The sequence below is a fragment of the Thamnophis elegans genome, chromosome 4, assembly GCF_009769535.1.
Source record: "Thamnophis elegans isolate rThaEle1 chromosome 4, rThaEle1.pri, whole genome shotgun sequence".
Classification (NCBI taxonomy): domain Eukaryota; kingdom Metazoa; phylum Chordata; class Lepidosauria; order Squamata; family Colubridae; genus Thamnophis; species Thamnophis elegans.
In genome coordinates this window covers 104,865,521-104,892,668 of record NC_045544.1, presented here as the reverse complement: position 1 = coordinate 104,892,668, position 27,148 = coordinate 104,865,521, and the positions used below count along the sequence as shown (strand labels likewise).

The 27,148-nt window shown below is 39.2% G+C and overlaps 1 protein-coding gene across 1 annotated transcript in view; it reads right to left on the bottom strand.

Moving 5' to 3' along the window:
• The window catches only part of SPTBN1 (spectrin beta, non-erythrocytic 1), a 184,539-nt gene that overhangs the window by 109,660 nt on the left and 47,731 nt on the right, over window positions 1-27,148 (bottom strand). Inside the window, exon 2 of the mRNA XM_032215418.1 lies at window positions 20,256-20,448. Within this exon, the coding sequence (XP_032071309.1) occupies window positions 20,256-20,400 (145 nt within the window). The 5' untranslated portion in view covers window positions 20,401-20,448. The remainder of the gene's footprint in view (window positions 1-20,255; window positions 20,449-27,148) is intronic.

The window sequence follows — 27,148 nt, the reverse complement described above, 5'->3', positions numbered from 1 at the left end:
AGGGTAATACAGGTCTTTGATATGAGTCATTGGAGGGACTTGCATAAAAAGCTGAAAACCATTGCTTCAAGCTATAGTTTAATATCATAAGAATGAGCCACAGCAAACATCCATGTAACACCTACCCGTTGCCTTTTTGATTCTCCAATAAAGCTACAAGGAGGAATTTCAATAGGCTGAGCTTGGAGCTTTTTCTAAATCCTAACTGTAGTTAATGTTAATATGATGTGTATGGTACAAGCCAGTTTCATAAACCATGGTATGAAAATGTTTGTCTGATGAAAGAAATCATGAATCTAAACAGAGAGCAAAAATCTCTCTCCTATGGCCAAAGTGGAAAATGCCTGTTGTGTGGTTGCTGTTTCAGTGGTCAGATGAGCCTTTCATTTTATTAAAGCTAACAGCCATGACCAGAGTTCTCATCCAGTTTTAAAGCCATTATCACATCTTAAGGCAGTGAATTTCAGAGGTGGCTTCTGCAACACCACGTTCCTTGGTGTTCTGGATTTACAACCCATTTTATTCTCCTATAGTAAGAGAATAGAGCTTAGGTTTCTCCTGTACAATTTCTTTCTTGTCCTCCTTATCTAGATGGATTTTTTTTTTTGCATTGTGGTTTTAGCAGGATGCCAGGAAAATCTAGCTAGCACATGCAATGATACATTTGTCACTCTTGAAATTGTAGTGAAAATGATTGGTTCTTTTGATCATCTCTGTATATCTGTATTACCATGCTGTTCAGTTGTAATAGCTGCTACGTTTTTTATACTACACTCAGTCAAGATTTCTACAGGACCCAGCAGCACATAACACCTGCAGGTATATTCATTGAAATGTCACTGCCCCACCCTTCACAAACAGGTGTTGCTATGCACCTTTGAACCACAAAACACTAAGTGCCAGTTAATATGCAGAGAGATGAATTAGGCTTAGACTTCTATCAGGACTCAAATTGCAGTTCTTTAATAAGTAGTTACGCCCTTGGCTAGATGCATAAAATAAATATCTGAAAGATTTGCTTATAAAGAAGTTGGGTAATAGTTTAAAATAAGGAAAACAGGTTGAAAAGTGGTTGAGTTCCAGGTTCTCTTCATATATTGTTATAAAAAGGTAGGAAAAGGCCTCCAACACTCGAAAAGTTAAGTTAGTTAACAAAAAGTTAACAAAACTGCCAGAGATGGGCAGATGGTTTGCTCAGCTTCAGATGACAACTTGATATGAGAGCAAGAAAAGAGTTCTTCAATGTTTGATAGACCCAACTACACCACTTTCTTGGTAAAAGTGCAGTAGTGAATTGCCATTATCTTCTTCCATAATTTCTTTCCAATCTGGAGATGGCCAATGAAATAATAAGTATATACTGTCTTTGGCATTTTCAAGATCAATGGGAACGATTAGGTACTGTCACCTCTGATGTGATGTAAGAGGTAGCACTGGCAGTCTGCATGCTGTATCTATGCCACATAAATGAGCTACTGCATGGCAACCAGACAGAACTATGTAGAAGGAGAGCATGAAACCATGACATGAACTTAATTCACAACTGAAACCTTTGCCAACTTACATTTAGAGGAAGGATCCAAAGGGCGGATGGGGAAACATATTCCAGCAAAGTTCATTCAGTTCAAAATTTTGAAATGCACAATTGTACATACACACACAAACACATGCATTCTTTTTCAGCAATGCCTTGAAATAATCATGAGATGCTCATGTGGCCTATGTTTTTCTTTTTCTTGGACTTGTCTGAAAAAATGTGCATTCGGCTACAATTAGGTTAATTGATAACTTTTATTTCCTCAACTTAAAAAAACTATTAGCATAATACTAGGCCTTGGGGTTCTAGATGGTTCTCCCTATTCCCATTTTATTATACCTTCACAAGAAAGCTATTAGGTAACTAAACTGAGAGACTGGCAAAGATCTACTAAGTCATCTACTAAGTTCAGTGCTGGATGAATTGGGATTTGAAATTGGAACTCTACTAGGCTACCCATCAGTATCACATACAGGCTCACTCAGAATGGAAAAGTTGACAGGGACTTTATAGATCACCTAGTTCACTTCCTAACCAAGCCCATAATGCCATGTCAACTCTTCTCTAAAAATAACCAATATTAATTCTTAGTGTAGGTGAAAGCACCTGTGGCATTATAATCTATCTTACTAAAGTTGGGAGAATCTATTTTTCCAAAGTCGAGTACATAAACATTCAAAACTACTGATTTCACGTGGAATCATCATGAAAATAGAAAAAAAAAAAGAGGTGGTGATTAATATAAGCAGTTAATAATGTGCAAATCAGCCAGATATTTACATTTCTGGTGGTATAATAATGCAACAATATTGTAATTTCAGATTGCTTTCCAATAATATTTCCAGTTTTCAAAACAAATTGCAGGTAGCCCTTGACTTATGACCACAATTGAGCCCCAAATTTTTATTAAGTGAGAAAATTGCTAAGTGAATTTTGCCCGATTTTCCACAGTTAATGGAATAACTGAAATTGTTATTGCATAAAATAATAAATTGCAAAGTGTCTGAATTTTGATCACACGATTGAGATGATGCAATGATTGTAAGTGTGAAAAATGGTCATAAGTTAGTGCTGTTGTAATTTTGAATGGTCACTAAATGAACTGTTGAAGTGGAGGACTACTTGTATTTGTTAATATATTTTCAACAACAATTTATCACTGAGCTATTATAACACAGATACTTTCTGACAATGTTATTAAAAAGTTCATCAACAGAGCACTCCACTAAGAGTCCCGAGAAAACCAATAAAACCCAGCCTTCTGTTGGAATTCAAAACTGCTAAGATTGGAAATTATACCATAAATCTGCAACAAAATGGCACTTAATGCTTGTAAAAAGTTGGAGAAAAGAGATCAGTTAAAAGAATAATCTGATGTATTTCAACATTTATAATCCCAAATGTAATACATTCCTTTCTGAAACAAATAAAACATGTATTTCCTAAATATTCCAATCCGCCCACACAATTTCATATATTTGCATTTGGGGTATTGTCTGTAATGTAAGTATAATGCTGAGATATTTGATGAAATATGGCACATACATTGTACAAACTGAAGAGCTGGAAAAATCCTAGATAAACTGTTAGCTAGACAGAAATATTTCAGCAGCTTTCTCCCCGCAATTTCTTTATATTTTTTGCATAGGAGAATATGATTTCAGTTTTTAAAAAGGCAGAATATTGCCCAATACTGAGACATCAAATTATTATTTTTATAGCAGTACTGGTATAAAAAATGAAGTCACTTTAAGCAATGTATAACTGAATGATACACAATTTGAAGACCTTGTTTTATACATCCAATAAATGAAGTTGAGATAGGCAGCCTTCTAAAGGGAGAATACATTTCTGTTTTGAAGTAATATTCTTTTTCCAACCATATTGTTGGAAGAGAAACAAATAAGGATTGTGAGTGGATTGACAAAGAGATCACCTAGTACTCAATGGTAGGATTAAACCCTTGCTTCACAGTTTTATTTTCCTCACCATTACAACATCAGTTAATCTCTCGCAAAAAAGCAGGTTTGGAAGTAAGAAAAAGGAAGCACTTTTCTAATTTGAGTTTGGAACAAGCTCAGCTACCAATTACACTCTTGATACAGTATCCAAGCAACAGGCAAGAGGCTGAAAGGAATGGAATTCAAAGAATAACTTTTTGCTCAATAAAAACAAAAGGTAAAACACACAGAAAAAAGTTGTAGGCCAATCTCTTTTGGAAATAAATTCATTGCATATTTCACTTATGTGAAAATGTCTGATAAAGCTGCCCGCTGGCAATAACATAAAAAGATTAATTTGGCCTTTAAGTAAAGCTTGGCAAAGGAAAATCAACTTTTAAAATGATAAAGTGAAAGGGTATTTTTCTCCAAAATATTTAGCACTGGCTAGCTACTACACAATCGTGATCTGTGATTCCTTCACACATTCACATTTAGTGACTGACTTTATTTCTGAAGGTGAATAAGTCCAAATTAAGTACGTCAAATTGTGAATAGCCATGTAGTATCCTGAAGTAATCGAGAATCAGGTAGAAAAAGTTATGCCTCTACATTTTACACTTCTCTGTTGTAAGGTCCATTTGTGAACTTGCATTTTCCCTAAGAAAGTGATTCTTGAATTTTTGTTCTATAGATAGATCTTCTCATCCTTGTTTGCTTTTCATTGGCATCCAATTTGTCACTTTAGGAGTGCTAGATCAGATGGGGCAACCTCCAGCAGGTTCTATCTATATATGAGTGTTCAATAACCTATTAACTATTTCAAGAAAGTAAGTAACAAAAAGCCTCCTTAAACTACTTACTCCTCCGCTGTAAAAGGGCCCAGTGAAGTATTTGCTAAACTAAATGTCATGTTTCACATTTTTCATTATCTATTGAAGAACACACTAATATCAAAACAGTAGTTTAGCTTATTGTACTCACTGGTACCCATGTCTTCCAATCATATAACTGAGGTGACTATAGTGAAGCTCAAAATCAAAATAATGCATATGTACTCCCGCTTAGATAAGCTAATTGAGAAACTCAAGATCCCCCTTTGCCTTCTCTGAATGAAAACCCTTTCTCCAGCCTTCAGATCTCCATAGTTGCTAATAACCCATTACAAAGATAAGCATGCCTGCTCTTATATCACCACTATAGTAAGTGCTTTTCCTCTCTCCTGATCAGCAGAGCTGGGCTAAGGTTAATGGTCTCCTTTTGAAGCAGACACTGTTTTTCTCCTATTCAGCTGGTGTTCAAGCAGATATAAAATGCCCCATCCACTCAGTTTGGCAAATATCAACCAGCCTATTACTACTATACACTACTCTCTCCAAATGCCAAGGGACGCACAGATGTACACTTAAATAATATGCATCAGACTGATGGCTCTTGTAGCACTAGCTTTTGTCTTTCTCTTGATAAAAAGCTTCACTAATGCAAAAAAGGTGTGTGTGGGGCATACTAGTTGTTTGCAATTGCATCAGCTTTTGTGATTTCAAAATAGGCACGTGGATAAAATTAATAGTGATGTTTTGAGTTCCTTCCTCCCCTATTCAAAATTTAGTTCCATCTTGAGGTAATTTGATTTCCTATTTTCATAGTTTTGCCAACTGCAATTTATGATATGAGATTAAAAACATTAGAATAAAACTTCAATTGTACTACAGCCTGGGACTGCCCATAAGTATTTTGTCAGTACATCTGTTCTATGTCTGGCCAAAAATATGGCCTCTAATTTGCTTTTTAAAATGTCTTTATAAGGCTAACTGGGGTTGTAAGATTATGAGTGCTTAAGGTATTATTTTAACCACATAAAACCCCTTCCCCAAATTCCAAAGATGGCTTTCAAAAGGCAACTGGACTGCCTTTGTTTTTTCCTTGAAGATGTTTCACTTTTTGTCCAAGAAGCATCTTCAAATACATGTCATAGTACACTGAATTTTAAAGATCAACATTCAACTGAAACCACAATTTTTCTTGATTGGATTAATGCACATATGTCAAACTCGATTGTGTCAGGGAGGGGAGGAGCTGCCGCCGTCGGGAGCTCAACAAAGCTCCTGCCAGGACTCTGGTTCGTATATCTCATAAGATCTATAGATATCTCCCCTTTCTGGCAGAAAGGGGCAGAGAGGAGGTCAGTCGTTAGGATCTCTTTGTAATTCATAGCTTTTCTTTTTGCTGTGAATGGAGAAGAGGTTCAACATTAGCTGAGCCTTTACTCCGGCCAGTTTTCCGCGCTGCCTTTTTTGCAGCCTAGGCAGATTGCCTCCCCCCCCAGGACAAAGCTAAGCTATTTAAAAGCCAATCCGGGCGGGGACCATTCCCGAGGAATTTCTTCTATTACTATTTAAAATACCAGCTTCAATTTCGCAAAAGGCTCCCTTTCTTTTTTAGCTGCGTCACAAGATGGCGATCTCGTAGCTTTTGTGTTTGATCTGACGTAGCTAGTTGACCCTACCCTCCTGAAGGCTTCTCCGTACTAATTGCTAAAAGATTAACTGAGGGGAGCACAGACTTTGATTTTTGGCTCGCTTGATTGCTTGTCTTTTATTTTTATTCTGGAATGGCTCCCAAACCTAAACAGAAGCGCTTCCTTAATAACATATCTCCAAAAACTGCCATGAAGCCGCTACCCTTGCCTCCCACACCCTCCACGGGAGATTTGCTAACACAAGAATTCCTTCTCAAAACGCTTAATGACTTCAGACAGGAGATTAATCAACTGATATCGGATTTATGTGATCAATTTGATGCTAAAATTGCTCAGGCAAAGCAGGATATGATCGGAGTAATGACAGTCATGACAGATTATATTGCTGAAGCGGAGGACAAATTGGAACTTTTGGAAGAAACTAACCTTAATCTGATATCAAAAATTCAAACGTTAGAACAGGAAATTGAATCTGCCCAAAAAGAACTTGTCATGATAAATTATAACAAGACTGCCTTTGCTATACGAGTTAGAGGACTGCGTGAAAACCAACAGGAGAATTTGAAACAGACATTCTTTGAGGCTTTCAGTCGCTTGGTGGGAAGTCCGGGACTTAACTTTGATTGGCAGATTCAAAGAATTTACCGCCAGAATTCCTGGGTAGCAAAACAGCGACAGCTTCCGAGGGACATAATAATATACTTTACTACAAGGGAATCTAGAAATGAGATAATACAGAGGCTCTACGGAAAGAGGTTGAGAATTGATGGGGAGGACTTGATTGTTTTTAAAGAGATACCATTTCAAATATTAAGAACAAGAAGACAGTACGCTTTCTTAACCGAAGAACTCAGAAACTCTCAGATTCCATACAAATGGGAAGTCCCAGCTGGTATTACAGTTACATTTGGCAACCAAAAACACCGCATTAACTCTGTTTGTGAAGCCCGAAAATTTTACTACGAGACCCTGAAGGCGGGACTTCCTGATTCATCCGGATCTGGGGAGAGGCAAGGAGAAGGAGAAGACAAACAGCGAGACACGTGGCTACAAGGCGGAGGGTGTTGTTTTTCTCTTCCGGAAGGGCAGAAGACTAAAGAATAAAGACTAAGCGATGTTTTTAAAGTTTTATGATTTCCGTCTGGGATAAAATGGAAAAGTGGCATATCGATGATGAGACATGGAGACTGAAAGAAGCGTTGCTGATTGTGGACATATATTGTACAGAAGTTTTGTCTGAACTCTAACTCAAATTGTGCATGAACTATTTTCTTAGGCGAGGAGAGCGGAAATTGTGATCTTTTTGAGTTGCGGTTTGGGACGAACGGAGTTGGGAGGTGCGTGGGAGAGGGAAGGGCAGCGAAAGTTTAATTAGATTACCTGGGGCTAGAACGCAAGCTGATGTTTGTTTGAGTTGCTATATCAATATAAAGTTAAGAAAGATTGGTCGGAGAATCTTCAGGAAAGTGGAGTAAACATGGGAGGAGCAATGAATGTGGATAAAATATATATGTGGATATGGATAAAGGCAGGGTGGAAGGTAAAAAATTTATATGTGGAGGTGGGTAAGGATAGAAAGGGAGGTGTTGGAAATGAAAAATGAAAGAAGTATTTGAGTTTAATGGTGTTATAGAAAGGTTTGGATATTTGGATAAAAAAGAGATAAATTAAAGGTCTGTATAGATAGACAAAGCAAGGAGACTTTTAGTTGGGGAATTCTAATTGATCAACTTACCTGGCTCTAATACAGTTTGAAACCCTGCAAGTAGCAAAATAATCGAAATTTGGAATGAGTCACATTGTTTAAGATTTACAGATAATGGGAAGCTGTGTTAACGTAGTGGGTTTATTGACCCTTTTTGTTTCTTTCTTCTTTTTGTGTGTGAGTGTGGGTGTTTTTTTTATTTTTTTTATTTCTTATTTTCTACTATTTTTCCTTTTTCTTTTTGGCTTTACTTTTATTTTATTTTTTTAATTTTAAAGTTAGCTGGCCTTATTATACTCAAATGCTTGTTAAAGAATTATGCCGGGCATGGGACCTGCGAAGCCGTAAGGGGGTTAGGGAGGGGGGATTATAGGGGGGAGGGGGGAGGGTGGAATTACAGTTTCAATCTTTAGAACAATAAGAATTCACTTGTGTACTGCGGCTCGTTTTTCTTTTTTTTTTTCTTTTTTTTCTTTTTCTACTTTTATTGTAAAAACAAATTGAATTGTATGGATACACCAAAGTGAGGAGAAGAGGGAAAGAGAAGGGAGAAGTAAAGAGGGAGTGAGAGGGAATGTAAGGAGGGTGAAATGGAGGGAGGGGGAGATGTCTGAGGGGGTAGGGAAGTAGAAGAGGGGAATGCTGGAGGGGTGAAAGGAAAGTTGGAGGGGGAGAAGAGAGGGTGTATGGGGGAATGAAGTGTTATGTTGGGTTTTTTTTTTTCCTTTTTTCTTTTTTTTATGCACAGTATATAAGTGATTGTATAAAATGAAAATGAAAATGAAATAAAAGATATATATAATCAACATTTTTTGCCTTTGCGGAGCTGGTGTGGAAGGGTGGCCCGTGCATGACGCATCCGGCGCGCAGGCTGCCAGTTTGATATTCCTGAATCATTAATGAATAATCAATTAGAAAAGAGCCAAGGAATGTTGTTTTTATACATAATTACTGCTGCAAGACTATTACTATATATGTGAAGAAAGGGAAATATTGAAATACCCACATTGGAGAATTGGTTGGTGAAGATAACAAAACTATCAGAAATGAACCTGAGGAGCCGAGGTGGCACAATAGTTAGAGTGCTACTTCAGCTGACTGCTAGCTGCAGTTTGGCAATTCAAATCTCACCAGCTCAAGGTTGACTCAGACTTCCATCCTTCCGAGGTGGGTAAAATGAGGACCCAGATGGTTGCGGGCAATATGCTGACTCTGTAAACCGCATAGAGAGGGCTGTAAAAGCACTATAAAGCGGTATACAAGTTTAAGTGCTATTGCTATTAGACAAAAATCAATAGCTACATTTACTAGTGACTGAAAACCCTTATGGAATTTTACTGAAAAAAAAGAGAAAAATTAATTTGTAATTTATGAGTTTGACGATTAGAAAGCATAGCTTATGGAAAGAAGGAAATAATGATGTAGAGACGCAGAGTAAAATGTAAACATATTTGTCAAGATCAGAACCTGCTTCTTTAGTATCTTTTTATTTTCTTTTATTTCTTTTTCTATATTTCTTTTTCATTACTTGTCTTTATTCTTTCTTAATTAAAAATGTGTATTGTGTTTAACTTCAATAACAATTTTTTTAAAAAAAAAAGCAGAATGTTTTTCCAATATTATCCAATAATGGAGTAATAGAGAAATAATTCATTTTTCAAACTAGGAATTCCCAACAATGATTTTTTTTTAAAAAAAGTGGAGGACATAATCCTTTTATTATTGGCAACCTCTTCTGTATTGTCATGGTTCTCCCAGTTACAATGTATCATTTTGTTCCTACCAATCATAAGCAAACCAAAACATAAAGAATAGTTCTTTAACACTTTCAGAATTAATAGCCAGCTATATCTACATATTTCATTTGAATGAATTCAAACATCTATCCTCCTAATCCCATTTATCAAATCCTGGGCAAAATATGTATATGCTTCTGCTTATTTATTTGTTCAGTTCTCAATCAGCTCTTTTCCATGCATTCTTTTTTTTACATCTTTCTCCATTCAAATAGGCATTCTGAAAGCTGGTAAATGTAGCTCTCTTCTCTTGCATGTGCATTTCACATGTACACATACAAACCAATCACTATATCTTATTAGAGGGCAGGTAAGTTAGCATATACAGTGGTGCTTAAAAGTTTGTGAACCCTTTTGAATTGTCAATATGTCTGCATAAATATGACCTATGTGATCTGTTTTCCTGCAGCTCAGCAGGAGGGGCTACAACAGGGTTAAGTCACAGCCTGATGGGTCCAGAGACTGAAGGAATTTTCTTAAAGTCACCATCTTTCCCTATTGGCTCCCAGTTTCCTCTCAGTCTCCTGGTCCAAGCGCTGGTTTTTAGCTCCTTGAGATACTAATATTTGTTATTTAATAGTTATTTAATTCGATTAATTGGATACTCTAAATTGCTAAATTATTGGACTGCTGGCCATCGAGGCCGGGCTTTCGGTCCTTGCCTCTGGGCGTGCAAGGATGACGAACTCCCATTGCAGCCGAGATTGTTAGAGGCTTAAGGCGACAAGGTAGGCAGAAGGACAAGATCATCCTTAGATCAGTGGAATGCGAGACCGAGTCGTCGGGATTATGCCAGACACGCCCTGAAGCCGCCGCACCTTAAAAGCTTGCCGCAGTGGAGGAAATCAGGCACGTTATTCTAGCCTCGCTGAAGTGTCTCCTAAGAGCGCTTCGGAAGCCTGTGCAGCAGCACAACCACACGACCAAAGCAAGTGGGAGCAGCGCTACTAACTGACTCGCTGAGAGGCTTCCACCTCAGAGTCACCTTACCTGGCGGCCTCTATCTCCTTTCGCCACAAGGCACGGTGGCCATTTTGGAGCGACCTCGTGGCACCAACCTCCGCATGGGCAAGGCCTACATTGTGACCAACTGGCAGTGCAACCGGACATCGAAAAGGCTCTGGTTCGACTTCCAAGCAGACCAGCCACGTGAGTAAGAAATGGACTCTACAAGCACTGGGGTGGTGCAGGCCCCTGATGGGAGCAATGGGGAGGAGACAGAGGAAGGCCAGGCCAGGTTGAGGCCTAGGGCGACAACTTCTAAGCCATCTCCAGGGCCACAGTGAGGGATGAGCTCCGCAGACAGAAGGCCTTGGAGAAGAGAGTGGCCAGGGCTGAGATGGTCTCACAATGTTTGACCCACTTCTCCAGACAGATCCAGGTCTCTGGTGAGGCCCATTCCTCCCCCCTCTCCCTCTCTTCCTAGGGGTTTCAGCCCTTCATCCCCTTCAGTTTTCCCAGCCAGACGTGACAGGCAGGTGGCCTCCCCTTCTCCCCCTATTTCCCCTAGATCATTTAGGGATGGGGGTGGCGAGCCTTCAGATAGGGGATCCGGGGATTATCTACCTCCCTCCCTCCTAGCCACTCAAGGCCCGTCTACCACGTGACCCTCGGAGGAGGACCTGGAAGATTTAGACCTCTTACCTGAGAGCATCAGGAGGCTTATCACCTCAGCAATATCTAGAGGCATCACATCAGGGTTAGTCCAAAGGGACTAGTCACAAAGAGCTTCTAGATCCTTCTCTGACAATAGGCACCGCAGGTCTCCTTCCCCGGCCTGGGACCTAGGCCAGGCCAGGGCTAACTCCCCATCGGTGGTCAGTGAGGCCTCTGCATTGGGGGAGGGTGCTCATCCAGAATTAGCCTTCTCAGTCGATGAGGAGGCTATTCCTCCATATTCCTAGGCCTTCCCAGGCCTCTTTACACCTCAGCCTTCAAGCCCCTATTGCACAAGGCCAAGAAAACTACTCAGATTGGCTCTGAGGCCCCACCAGTCTCTCAACAGAGGGGCCCCAACCTCGCTATGTTTATTAATCCAAATACAGATAAGGAGGAGGTACCAGCTCCACCCCTTTTCCTGGAGGTAGTTCAGAACCAATGGTCCCGGCCATCTTCCTTGCCCAATCCAGGAAGCAATGACCGCTGCTTCTACAATATGGAGCAAGCTTTTTCTAAGGCCCTTCAGTTACCGATCATAGATCCTCCCATTGCACTCCTGGCCAGCACCTCCACTATTGTCTCCGGTGATGTAGCGGATAAACTTAAACCCAAGGATAAGTGAGCAGAGCTCACCTTACACCAAAATGTTACAGCTTCTGCCTGGGCGATTAAGTCTGCAGCCACTGCTTCCTACTTTAACTAGACAATGGCCATGTGGCTGCGCCAGTTGCAGGATCGCATTTCAATCCAAGATGAATGGGTCCATCAGGACATGGAAAAAATTATTGCGGCCACCATCTAATGCCACATTAGGTTCCATTAAGTTTGCATCCAGGGCGTTGGCCACTTCAGTCACTTCTAGACACCTCTTGTGGCTTCGCAATTGGGAAATGGACAACAAGTCCAAGTTGGGGTTGGCTGCCACTCCTTTCACCGGACAGAACCTTTTCAGGGACTCACTTGAACCAATCCTCTGGGCAGAAAGGAACCTGGCCTCAATTTCTTCAGACCACATCTCGGGTATTGCCAATCATCAGGCCGACTGGCTGAGTCAGGCAACAGTCAATCCCGGGGAGTGGCAACTGCTTCCGGAACTTTTCCACAAGATTTGCCAATGCTTCGGCCGCCCGCTGGTGGATCTGTTCGCGAGTCCAAGCAATGCACAACTGCCCCGGTTCTTCTCTCGCTTCCCAGCACGCAATGCAGAGAGGACGGACGCACTCAGAAGCCCGTGGCCTCAAGGGCTCCTTTATGCCTTTCCCCCTTTCCCCCTTTCCCCTGATCCAAGGGACCCTGAGGAAGGTAATATTAGAGAGGGCACACATCATCCTAGTAGCCCCGTATTGGCCAATATGGCCTTGGTTTGCAGACCTCCAGCTGCTGTCCATCTCTCCCCCGTGGAGGATCCCCCAGGAGGAGATCGCCCTGTGCCAGGGAGTCCTAATGCATCCGGAGTCCCAGTGGCTCCAACTGACCACCTGGCACTTGAGCAGTGCCTCCTAAGGGGGGCTCACCTCTCAGCTAAGGTCATTTCCACAATCGAGGCGGCCAGACGCCTGTCGACCACATGAATACATAATTCCACATGGTCAGTGTTTGCCTCCTGGTGCAAGAGACTTCATCTCTCCCCTGCCCATGCGTCCATTGCCCAGGTCCTAGCGTTTCTTCAACACGGCCTGGATATCAGCCTTTCCCATAACACCTTACGTAGGCAGGTGGCAGCCCTCTCTTCCGTCCTGGCAGGGGATGGTCAATTCTCCTTGTCCCAAGCCCCCATAGTTAAGCGGTTCCTCAAAAGGGCGGCGAACTTGCGTCCGCCTGCCGTGCATCGTTTTCCAATCTGGGACCTTTCTACCATACTCAGGGCCCTCACTGGTGCCCCTTTCAAGCCCCCGAGGATGGTTCACCTCAGATTCCTCACTTTGAAGGTAGTTTTTCTCATCGCAGTCACCTCGGCTCGACGCACATCAGAGTTGGGAGCTTTGTCATCCAGAGATGACCTTTGCCAATTTCATCAGGACAGGATCGTCCTTAGATTAGATGCCACCTTCATCCCGAAGGTCAACACTCTGTTTCACAGATCGCAGGAAATCATACTTCCCAATTTCTGCCCATCTCCTTCTCACAAGAGGGAATACCTATGGCACTGGCTGAATGTATGTTGTGCCTTGCATATCTATCTTAGGCAGACATCCCCCTTCCATCGGTCAGAGGTTCTCTTTCTATCCTTTTAGTCCAGCACACTGAGTGCTAGGGTTTCATCTGCCACCATTGGTAGATGGTTGAGACAAGCCATCAGTGAGGCCTACTTAGCCTTGGGCAGGGCCGGGATCCCATTCCACACGCAGTGCCACTACCACAGTCACATGAGCCACTAGGAGCCTCTGGAGGACATCTGTAGGGCAGCCATCTGGGTCTCCCCGAAGCCCTTTATTTGACACTACCGTTTGGACCGTTTCGCCTCGGGGGACGCTTTTTGGGGCGTTGTGTCCTTCAGCAGGTAGCGACTTCCCCTCCCCCAGGGTCTTCATCCCACCCAGGGACTTAGCTTGGGTATGTCCCTGTTGTAGCCCCTCCCACCGAGCTGCAGGAAAAACAATGTTGGTCCTTATATGAACATTTCTTTTCTGCAGCAAAGGTGGGCGGGGCTACATCCCGCCCAAGATAGTGCAGAAAGGCCCGGCGAGGGGTGGTTGGGGTTGGGGAGGATGTGTGTATGATCTGTATGTGTTTTCCAGTTATTGCCTTACACAAGATTACAGTTTTTCAATTTGACCTTGAGGAAATTGGGAGCCAATAAGGAAGGATGGTGACTTTAAGAAAATTCCCTCAGTCTCTGAACCAATCAGGCTGTGACTTAACCCTGTTGTAGCCCCTCCCGCCTTTGCTGCAGAAAAGAAACGTTCAAGTAAGGACCAACGTTATTTCGCCACACAAGTCATAAAATTAGATAAAGAGAATCCACTTAAACAAACGAGTTAAAAACAGTACACTTGTTTGTGTATGAAAATGTTTCAAAGTCAATTCCCCCAGGATCCTTTCCTCCCTCCTTTCCTTTCTTAACTTTCTAGCTCTCTTCATTCTATTTATTTCTTTCAGACACTTTTTTTAAAAAGTTTTGGCTGTAGTACTCATTTCTATATCTGTTTTCTTCAATCAAATCTATTCTTTTACCATGACATCATCTGTAACAGTCCTGAGATAAATGTAAAATGTATCCCCAAACTTCTCTTGGCTTTGTTAGATTCATGCTAAATGATCAAGCACGAAGGTAAATGTTATTTACTAAGGTTAGATCCCATTTTATCAGAGCCCCAGTTCATTTTCTAATCTAGTGAGGGTTTTTTCTTTTTTTAGAAGGAATTGTTCCAATTGGATATGAACCTATTTTCCTCTATTAAATCTTGGAAATATGGATTGTAATGTGTGGTGTAATGCTGGCAAGTGACTGGGAGTAAAAAAAAACTGAACAGGCCATTTTTCAAATTCCTCTTAGCCAACTGGTGGTATTTCCACAAAACTCAAAAATTTAGGCCAGTTTCAGAAAGCTCAAGAGTAAAATGGAATTTCTTGACTAATAAAAAGCAACAATGATTATATGCAGTCAAACATTGTAATTCATTTGGATATATATTAAATCCCAGAACCACAATAAAGGTGAAATATTCACATGTATAGTTATTTATTTTCTTTATTTTCACCTGGATTTTACCATGAATTCAAAACTACTCCAGATTATCTGGAGAGATTGTTTTGTTTATTCTGATCAAAATCGTTCTAGTATAGTTTCACCTTGAGACTGAAGAGGCCAGCTGGCCCTAGGATACCAGCCCTCGATTAAACAAGAGAAAATCTCAATCAGGCACTTTTCATTTTATGTTTCCATCTGCTACTAAGCAATTCCTTCAGATTCTCTTTGCATAACTTGACCTCTGGTTGTCTCTACTGCCTCTGCAGTCTTCTAAACTTTTATAGTACAAATATTACCGGTATTTAATTTAGTCTTGCAGATGTTTCACAGCATTTATATAAGAAAGTGCAGAAAATGACATGTCCCAGAACAACATGTTATAAAATGGGAAGGAAATTATAGTATAGTAAAAGACTAAGGCATTGCTGGTAGGCTCAAATTTCAAACTCAACTCTTAAACCAAAAGATTACTTCCTATATATTATTTACTGTTCAACCAGTGTGTGAAGTAAACAATTAAAACCAATCAAGATATTTAGGTAATGGGATGTCTGTGAGCTTCCAGTGTTACTAACCTGATGCCGTCCAACTGCAGTTCTAAAATATTTGGAGAACATTACTCTGATGAAAGATTAACATGTCCTATTTGACCTAGGCTTTGTATAGACCTAATCCATGCTGGACATAGGCTGGGTTACACTTTGTGGCAAGCTATGATGTGTTTTGGTTTATTTGCCACCATATTTTGAAAAGCTTAGTCAGTGTCGTATAAATCATGATGTATAGCTTAGCATGTGGTACAAATTTACCCAATTTGTTTTATTCAATAAATTAGGAATGAAGAACGCATGGGTTGTTCATATGTGAATTAAGTATTATATGTGACTGCTTTCATTAGCTAACTCAGGTCCTGGACCCAATTTTTTTAGGGCTTGGGTAGCAACCTGCTCCTTAGCCATTCCATAGAATAATTTCCTCTCATTCCCCAAGAGCTCTTTAATTTGCTTCACCAATGTCTGTCTGTCTGTCTCTGTCTCTCTTTCAGAGGGAGAGGAAGAAAAAAATAACTTGGAGATTATGGCTGGCCATTTTGTGTTGAAAGCACGCAAGAAAAAATTCCAGCATCTTCCCAACTGGCATAGCCCCACCTTGCAGTATGTCTCATGCTGCTGAGGCATTTTGTTCAGAGGTCAGGAATGTTGGCAAGCTACCATGGGATTTAGGAAATCATTTACAGAGTGTGTTGAAATGACTATGCAGGGCATTGCCTCAAAAAGTCAGAGGAGCCTTACGTCACAATGACCCAGTACTCCTCACCTATTCCAATCTGTACTCCAACTATACAAAAACTCTTGGATCATATGTGGACTCTCCCACATTGGATGAATTTAATATATCAAGGGCAGCAATTTGTTTGGAAGTGACAACCAGCTTAGAGCACTGTAAACTTCTTGACTTTTAGAAAGTAACACTGAAAGGTTGAAATTTTAGTTTCTATTTTCTTTCTTTGAGAGATGAGTAACAATCACCAAAAGATTAGTATAGAGAGGACATTATACTGCCCTCTAGCTTTAGTAGGATTCACAACTACTATTATTGGCACTGTAGTTAGATACTTATATCCAAATGATACAAAATGACTGGACTGTTGTAGACATTGGTTATAGCCTGTGATAGTTCCAAGCTGATTTATGCATCTGAAGAAGTGTTCTAAATATACATCTATATACAGGCCAAAACAGTACTTTAAACTCAAGCCAGTGTGTTTACCAACCCACTGAGTTTTTCAGTTGTCACAAAATGTCCATAAATGTTGATCCTTTTAGAAGTGTTGAACCAAATTAGAATTCTTTTCTTTATGGTTTAAGAGAGTTGCTAAACCATTTGGCTTCCAACTTAGATTTATATTGATTTGAAACATGATCTCTTCTGATGCATTAAGCAATGTAACATAAAAATAATGGGATAATGATTTTTTTCTTATCTCCCACTTTTTTATGAATATGGTTTTCTGCAACCCTTATGTACATTACATTTAAGACAAATCCATTTTTGCCTGCTGAAAGTGAGAATGTCTCCTGTTATTTTGAACAGCTAAGTTTCAAAGTGTTAGTCAACTCTTTTTCAGTTTAATACAAATATTCACAATAGCTTCATTCTTCTCTTTTGACAAGCAAGAATAAACCTGGAGCTCTTCAATTATCTATGATTTCCTATTGGTTCTGGAATAAGGCAAAATGTTAAACTTCGATTTTGCCCTCTTCCCCCATTTTCAGAGGCAATAATGTGTCCTTTATGCATTCCTTTGTCCCTGCCAAGGTTCCTATCTAAACAATTATTTCAAGATTCTTTTAATTAAGAAAATGAAAGAGAAAATGAAAGAGAAGTTAGTATGATAGAGAGCAAAGACCATGTTCTGAGGTCTCCTATAGATCTAAAAGCATTAATAAAAATGAAGAATTGGTTGCTACTACTCAGTTCTTTTCCTTCTGACTACAGCAACCATTTCATTCATTAATAAAAATGAAGAATTGGTTGCTACTACTCAGTTCTTTTCCTTCTGACTACAGCAACCATTTTGTGAGAGTATCTATATTTCACTTTTAATACTTCTTACTGACCTCAAAAGATTAAGGAGCCTAGCCTACATTTCTTTTAAACTGAAACCATATAACTACAAAGCATAGCTGTAAATAGGTAAAAGATAATCCTGATCATCTTCTGCTTTATTCTGATTCTATGCTTGATCATAGTTGTTCAATACCTGAAAAGCATTTGCTGAAATCAACAGGTTGGATACAGGCAATGAAAACCATGTATAGTAATGTTCATGTCAGAGACTTTATAATAATAAGAGTTTTACTGTGAGAAGCAGGATTAACTATATCATTTATTAGGTGAAAGAAATAGCAGCTTTAAGCACTGTAATGGAATAGAATATAAATCAGAGCCAAACCAATGAAAGAACCTCTGTGGTGGGGTGATTTAAGTATTGGGTTAGAACAGTGATGATGAACCAGTGATGGGAAACCTGATGGTGTGCGCGCTCATCGGGGCTGCAAACCCGGAAGAGGAGCTGCCCAGGAGGCATGTGCGCATTGGAAAATGAACTTCCAGTTTCACTGCACGCATGTGTGCCGGCCATCTAGTCTTCTGGTTACTGGCATGCATGTGCACATGACGATCAGCTGGCCAGCACACACGTTCATGCCGGAAAATGGAAGACCAGCTCTTCCAGTTTCCAGCACTGCTGCATCCAACGAAGGTCAGCTGATTGTCACACACTCATGAGTGCCAGAAACTAGAAGAGGAATGGGCAATGCTGCATGTTCCGCGCATGGTTCCACATGCCACAGGTTCGCCATCATGGGGTTAGAACCAGGTTCATGTCCAGCCTTAAACATGAAAATTCACTAAGAGACTTGAGTTAGCCACTGATTCTCGATTCAATTCACTAAAGTTGCTTCTTATGAGGACAACATAATGCGAGCCTCATATTTCACCTTTCAAGAAAAGATGGGATCTAAAACTAACAATCATTTGTTCCCCCCCCCCCTCTTTCATTCACTTGTGTCCATTTCTCAGAGACTACCTGACAAATCCCTGCAATTTTCTTGGCAAGGTTTTTCAAAAGTGGTTTGCCATTGCTTCCTTCCTAGGACTGAGAGAGATTAGTCTAAGATCACCCAACTAGCTTTGTGTTCAAGGCAGGACTAGAATTCATGATCTCCCAGTTTCTAGCTTGATGCCTTAACCGCTACATCATACTGGCTCATATAACATATAATATTCATATTCACTCACTATCTATGCCATTTGCTGCCAGCATTATAATGTCTTTGAGTTATTCTCAGTGATGTTTATAGAGTGACCAGCAATGTAATTGGCTATTGAGTGAGTGAGGTTGTGATTTTGCCTCTAAGGAGGAGATCCATATAAAGATCAGCTATGGGAAAGGCAGCTGAAACACTGTATCTTTCTCTCATCTCAGTCAGCAGTTTATTAAGCTACAGTGGTGGTGGGGAAAAAACTTTAATCCCCATTTAATTATTTGAAAATAGATTACATCTCCTAAAGAGTTCAAGGTCATCTCTTCTGTGTTCAAATTGATCTTTATGTTCTTTGTTGAAGCATGGCAGCAGTGAAGTTAGCTGGTATTAGAATATAATTGCTGCTGATATCAGAATTATGTCCATTTATTCTTTTGTACAGTTTCTCCAGTGCAAATTGCCATAAGGGACAACAGACACAGATTTGCATTACATGGGAATATAGGAAGGTATATATATCCCTGATGTGGAGGTTATTGTTTCCATTAAAGTCACCCACAGCATCAAAAATGAATATTTCTAAATTTTTTGCCACATGATGACTCTTTCCCCTTACTGTTACAAATGCCTGAAAGTGCATAGTGAGAATAATACTTTATCTTGAAACATATTTCTTCTGCTGAAACCAAGCATTTCTCAAATATTCAAGTAATTAAAGGTAGGAATTTGCCTTATGAAAGTCATACTGTTAGTTCTCTTAGTTCACTAATGTCAACATTGATTGATAGTAATTCTCTAGATCAGTGGCCTCCAATCTTTTGGGCACCAGGACCAGTTCCATGGAGATGTTTTTTCAGAGACCGGAGGGGACGTGGTTTTGCATACTGCCTGCATCCGTGGATGGGGCTTCACCTGTTTGCACGGCCTAGTTTCTGGCCTGCCACGGACCAGGTCTGGTCCATGGACTGGGGGTTGGGGACCTCTGCTCTAGATTTCAAGCAAGCTTGTATTCCAGGACTGAATTTAAAACTTTCTATATGTAAAGTTGATGCTTTATCACAGATACAAGATAAATTCTCTGAAATCAGCATTTCATTATTCTTTCTGGATTGAAATGTGTAAGTAATGTATTGCAGTACAAATACTTACACTGTGTTTTCCTATTATTTATAAATTGCACAGCACACTAAATTATATCCTGTTACATACATTATAATTATTTAATTCAATTTTCCCCAGCAGCATTCAAATTCATTAAAGTAGCTTAAAATTAAGAATCTCTGATTGCATTATTTTTTTTCATTTGGTTTTAACACCGAATCACATTGCAGGTTATAAGGCATCAGGCTTTCAGGTCATGATTTGGGCCCTAAAACAAAACCAGTTCATTAAACCAGGATGTTTAAACCATGGTTTAAGTCATAATGGACAGATTCAAATATTGCCCCTAGCCAAGTGCAAACAAGCAGGCCACTTGGTGTTTATTTCATAAACTAAGATCATATAAACCTAAAAATGAAGTCTTTTTAAAAGATCATTCTTGATCTTTGTTGATCCACTTCCAGAAAGTTGTCTTTTGGTTTGAAATGTGCAATAATCAAACATTATCTATTTATAATCAATCTTAGGCTGCACAGTTAACCCATTGCAGCAATAGCAATCAAAGCAAAATTTCTACCTGCTAAGGCTTTAATGCGAGACCTCTCAAACAGCCGAGCAGAACTATTCTCATTGTCCCATTCATCGTCCCAGCGGTTATTAACATCGCTATATTGCTGTTGGATTTCAATGTTGTCATAGTCTGTTGCCACTGTTGCTGTCATCTTGAATCTTCTCAAGCTGGTCTCAGCATCAGCTACTCCTTAGGAAATCTGCAATAAGGAAACAGGGGATTGAGGGTAAATAATTACTGGCATCATTTGGAAGCCTTTAAAAAGAGATAAATGCTTCATAAATAACATCAGCACTATCACTATCAGAATCCTCAGTACTTTCATGGCTGTGCACTTCCAAAGCAGTATTTAGCTAGGGCAGATCACTGCTGTGTTCCCAAACAGAGTGTGAATCATGGAGCCTCGACTTCTAGTGTAATTCTCCAGCTGCAAGTTTGGAGGCAAGCAGCTGGTTTTCACATCCTTAGAATTGAAGATGAGCTGATATTGTTTTTCTCTTCTCCCTTTACAGTATCAATGCCAGATAATAGTTAAAAAGAATTCAGTAACATTAAGGACTGATATCTGAGTTTATTTCCTTTCTGCCTCCCTATCCCTAAGGAAGCATAAAGAAGAGTAGCGAAGCAACTAAGGTTGTTGACTGAACAGGGCAATTCTAAAATTCTTTATTAATTGCACATAGTTTGATGAGACTTAGTCATTGCAGGCAGTCTCCATAAAAATAGGGGTTTGGGCCTGTGCAAGTGAGATGATGAGACACAAGTGATAAGGAGGAAAAGGCAACCTAATGTGTCCTGAGTAGAACACTTATAAATGCTGCTTGCAAAGCAAATAAAAGTGGTGAAGTAGAATGGTAGCAAGAATGGATGGGGAGTGCATTCCAAGTTCTCCCCCATCCCACAAAAACCATACAAATCCCTGAAGAACTCTAAGAGTTCTATGCAACCCAGTTTAAAAAACTCCAGTATAGAGATTCTTAGGATCACTGTGGTTTTGGCAGGCAAAATCAGTCACTCCTAGCTCAGCTTGCACTTACTACACTTATACAATAGGCTCCATTTTTAATCATCCATTTTTAAATTGATCTTTCAAAATGCTAAGAACTCTTAAGAGTTTTCTGCATTTTTTATTTTTAGTGATCATCCAGATTTTTGCAGTCCTAGTTTTCATCTTCATACTGCAGGTGCTTGCATTCTCTGTATTACTTTTACAGCCATATTAGCAGAGGGAGTAACTTAGGATCGCCTATCATTCTTAGCAACTTCTTTTTGACTGAGAAATGTCCCCACAGCATTAGTAATTTGGTCAAAAATTCCTTCCTATAATTCTACTTTCAGTCTGCAGGCCTAAAAGCTTATATAGCCAACATTTTCCCAACAGCCAACATTGCTCATGAGATGTTGCATCTGTTCTCATGCAGAAGTTCTCTGCATGAAAAATATCAGCAAATGTAGAAAAACACCAAAGGTTGCAGTTGTACAAACATCACCATGTTCTGTATCTACAGAATAGCAACTATGTATGCAGATTAACACAAAACTAGATGAAGGAATGAAGTTCCTTGCATAAGGGCATGGCTCATGACTGAAACTTTCTATGATGCAAGTCTTTAATGCAAGTATCATGTTTTTCATACTAAGACTGTTATATAATTTGAGGACCGTTCAATTGTCTGATGGTACTTTAAATGTACATTAGAATAAATTGTTCATGCAGCAAACAGAAAAGATAGACTTTAGATTTCTTCTTGTTCCCTAATTAAGTATTTTCCTTTAGGGAAAAGGCCCAAATCAAAATGCAGTCAACTGCTAAACAAATGTATTTCAAGATATTTTAAAGAAGCAAGTCTACTCAAGAAATGTACATTAGGAATATGTTAGGTTTAGGGTTTTGTTTTGTTTTGGCAAGGTGAGATGGAAATTTTCCTGATAATTTCAGATTGAGATTTCATTTTCAAATGCATATCTTGTGTAAGAGGGGGGGAAATCCAAAAATCTAGAGGAATAGACAAAACTCAGCTCTCCATTAGTAGTGGAAAGAATATATTTTCCCCTAATTCAAGAACTTTATACTTATAAACAGAATATGCGTACATAAATATAATATAATAAATATAATTTTATTTCTGCATAAGGGAGCACTATAAAAATGTTATCTGGATTTGGTCTAAAGTTCTGCAATACTTCCAATTTAATTGGAAAGAACTTCAGAACACAAATTTAGAATGCAAAAACTATACCTGCTGCAATTTGTTAATGCAATCATATGATTTTTCAAGATTGTAGAGATGCTATGAGACTGAATCGTGAAAACAGATGCAGCTACTTTAATGAGTTCCAGGCATCACTGAGTTTATACTCTCCTGATCTTCAAATCATTTCCCCCCAAATAATCTGAAGTATTGCACTGCTCACTGTCCTTTCTAGCACCTTATTTTGTCCCATTTATAGAACCAGCCTGGCTATTTGGCTACTTCTCCTTTCTGTTTCCTGAAATGGTCAACAACATGAATCAGGAAGATTAGGAAAACCTTCATTGTCTGGAGTGCAATAGTGAAATATTGACCATAAAAACTACAAAACCAAACTGCTGTTGAGTGATCCGTTGTGCAGTATAAACATCATTCTGAATTACCAAATGTCCTTTCTTTTCCAGACACAATCAGAAATCTTTGTTTAGTTTCCTGACTAAAAAGCTCTCTCTCTCTCTCTTTTTAAATGAGCAGATAGTCTTCAGCCTTTATGACCTTGGGGAGGGAGAAAAAATTCTAAATATAGGGTACTCCTGTCTCTTGCCCTTTGCTGCAGAGAGCATTTCTCTTTCTAAATTAAAGCAGTGCTTGACAGTTCACTCATTTTAGTTTTATCAAGTTACTCCAATTCAGTGCTGCATCTCGATTAAATCCCCCATTAAATCATCCCTAGAGATTGTCCCAAAGATGCTTTTTCAAAAGCAACTGGACTTTCTTTGTTTTTCTTGAAGATATTTCACTTCTTATCCAAGAAGCTCCTTCTTCTCCTCCTTCTCCTCCCCCTTCCCCCGTCCTCCAGAACTGAAGAAGCTTTCGTGGATGAGAAGCAAAATGTCTTCAGGCAAAACAAAGAGGTCCCACTTGCCTTTTAAAAAAGCACCTGTGGAACAACCATGACCCGGATGACTGAGAAATTCCCTAGACATTACTAGTGATATGTTCAGTGGCAGGTCCCTTCCGACTATGGTACTGTGTCTCTAGAATTCTCTTCTCACCAGTGATGTCCTTTTGGCACAAACTAAATATGTTTTTGATTTTTAATGACCCTTGTATGACCTTGTGCCATAATATTCCCAAGCAACAACTATGCTAGTAGGGGATTCTGGGACTTCCAGCTCCAACATTCTTGCAGTCTACCAGGTTCAGGAAGGTTAGAGCATTCTGTTCTGCTCTGATTTGTTTGATTTTATTTTATTGTTTCATCTGACCGGTACTCCAGAGAGCTTTGGCAGCAAAAAAGCAATTCAAGCAAAACCATGTCAATAGGAATCCTTTTATTTTAATACCACACTTGCTTGTTCAGAACATTCAAGATTTGTCATGAGTGCTGCAATGTGCAAGCTGGCAAATCTAAACACTTACTTTTTTTGCTCTAGCTAACTGATGCCATCTACTGACAACTGGATTATGTCACACCAGAAAGCAGGTACAATTTGCCTAGGGAAAAAATCCTTATGGAAGGTCAAGTGAGGTGAAGGAGCCATTGGATCAAGAAATATACCTAGATTTTACTGGTTTGTTTTAATGCAGAAGAAAAATTTTAATTGCTACTATATCTTATTTTTTACTTTCTGCTGTTGCTATTTTATATCTCAAGTAATAAGAAGGAAAAGATCAGTTCATTTGCTTGCCAGCTATTTTTGTTTTTGCTTGCATTCATTTATAATGCAAACTCTTACCTAGCATAACATTCTTCAGGAGATAGTAATATCTACCTAACCAAGGGCCAACATGGAAAGCTGGATCTGGTATAGTTGCCATTTGGATTGAATGGAATACATGTCCAGAGTTGTAGGTTAGACTGGGAAGTTGGGGGAAAAGAGTTTCTGTTGTTACCAAGAAAATTTCATGGACACATTTGCGTATTCATTAGGAACTGAATTTGATAATCTGGACAGTAAAAAAGCTTAAAATTCCTTGTACTGTATTCCAGTTTTATCTGATCTGGAAATTTCTAATGAAGCACCTTGTTCTTTCCTCTGAAATACGCATTTGCTTTAAACTGCAATTTTACACTACAGGATTGAAATTTCCCACAGAAAATACTTCACTGTCAGTATCTTCAGCCTGTATGTTGTTCTTTGGCTGGGAAAGAGAAGGCAACAATGGGAGAGGATTATGTAATTGCGATTAAACCACCTGATAAGAAGGTTGCTGAGCAACCCTGGCGATTCAACTGTTTGCCTAGGGCCTTATGTAAAGCCGATTGCATCAGTGGCACTTCCTTAGGCTGCACTGAATCTCCAGCAAGGAATTTCATGAATTAAAAACAAAACTCAAAGTGACTGTCTTCAACTTGTTACTCAAACAATGTTACTTGTATAATATGAATAAAAGCCATATCTTCATTTAATTCAAATGAACAATCAGCTGCATCAATTTAACACATTTTGATCAAACTGCACAACCCACAGTGTTCACTATGGTATTCTCAGGACCAATCCTTACCTCACAATATTAAGTATTCAGTTTTTACCCTGGCCTTCCCGCTCATACAACGCTCAAAAAGGAAAGAATGGCACATTTGCCAACATTCCACACTAGCATCGTTTGAATTTCACATTGCCTAGTAACCAGCTTGTCTTACCATTAGATGGCATGAGACAGTTGTCTCAAGCAGCTGTGACTGGGAAATAACTGGCAGGGAGCAGCTAATTCCCCTATGCAAACTTGCTACTCTCCAGTAGGTGGAAAAAGCTGTTTCATCCCCAAACCAAAATTCAACTGTTAGCCTGATTTCAAAGCATGCCAGATCTTCTTGACACTCTTTCAGATGGGTAGGGAACACAGCTCTCAGGAATGTAAACCAAAAACTCCTTGTGTTGGCTGAGAATATGGTCTCAGGACATCTAGAGGGCTGCAGGAGGTCATTTTAAGTACATTCTACATAAAGTTTGGATCAGTTTAACCTAAGGCCACCATATTGTGGCCTTTATCCCTTTATTTCTCCATTTTTGAATGAAAGAGTCATATTTACTGTGATTGATGCATAATTCCAGATGCTATATGATTGAAAATAAAACAATTTGCTATGCAACAATTTACCAGTTGTTCGTTTAAAAAAAAGGCAGTGTGGGAGGGATCCAAGGGTTAACTGCATGTCAGGCCTATCTAGTTTGTTCTCCGGAATGAGATAAACCCAAGGAGCCTTATATGAGTATTTCTCCCCCAAGTCAGCCATAATTTTATTTCTCTTGCAGTTTTTATAGCTCAGAAGATTATACACTATAATAAATTACATTATATATATCTTGAGGAATGTTTTCACTGTATGCCTAGCTTTCACAGCAGACATAGGGGAAAACCCATTTCAGCACTGTAGCCTAACAATATAGACTTACATCACTTACATAGGTGTTTCTGCACCCAAAAGAATCCACGCACAGAGAATAGCAAATAGCAAGGAGGAAATGGTTTGTCCAGCCTGCTATCTGAAATGCTGAATTCTCCATCTTAGATCAAGAAAGTTAGTGCATTTTAAATAAATAGCAGCACTAAATGTGTTAATTACAATTTGGAATCCTGAAGCACCACCAAATAGCAAACCTATTCTTTTGGAGGCAGACTGATTAGGTACTGTAAGTGAGTCCATGTAGGTGAGGTTATGTTTTCCCTACTCAACCAGGTTCCTCACCATCAATAATTGCCTTCTTCAGAACAGATGCCATAGCACTGTGTGTATGTATGTAAGTACAATTTAATATCTGTAGTTTCCATAATAAGTATTATATATTTCAAAGATAGAGAAGCAGTGATTTAAAGTTGCTTGCTTTAAAAACATATTTTGTCTGACATTTGTTTTCTGTTGGATGATTTTATTCTCATTCAGTGGGTGCTGTGTTTGCATATAACAACAGGAATTTGGCAGACCCTAGAATGCTACATAAAGGCATGCAGTTCATTTGGGCTTGCTTTACTCTTTCCTTCACATTAGAAAAACAAAACAAACAAAGCAGGATCATAAACCAGAAATATATCAGGGATTATCATTGACTTATTTATTGTTTGGATATATAGCCAAACTAAATGAATTTGCCCTAAATAGCGAGATGGGCATTATATAAATTTAATAAATACATAAATAATAAATAATTTTGCAATCTTGTGTCTACTTAATACTTATTCAATGTCCTACATTTAATTCATTATTTGGACTCATATTATTTACAGATAGAGAGCTGTTTGAGGAATTCTACTGATTCTGAATTAGAAATGAAACTATTCTCACTTTTTTTTTTTAATAAAACCATCTTGTTTTTAGCAGTATCATAATAGTACTGGTTAGAGAAATTTTCTACACTTCTTTTGCAAGATAATTAAATTCTCTATTCTTGGGAGACTCATCCATTTCTTCCATTTGGACAAATTTCAGAGATGGGAATGTTATATTTTAAATGCATATAGTTATGCTAAAGGGAATTAACCTTTAGATGACCCTGACCCTGTTAGATTGTGCTAAAGTGAAACTAACCTTTACATGATTCCAACTGTTGGAAGGTAGTTCAGAACAATTATATGGGGAGCAGGTTTTTTCTAGTTCATGATTGATTAAGGCCCTGTGAGCCTAGAGTACTGCATAACGGCGTGAGCTCCCGTTACTTGTCCCAGCTTCTGCCAACCTAGCAGTTCGAAAGCATGTAAAAATGC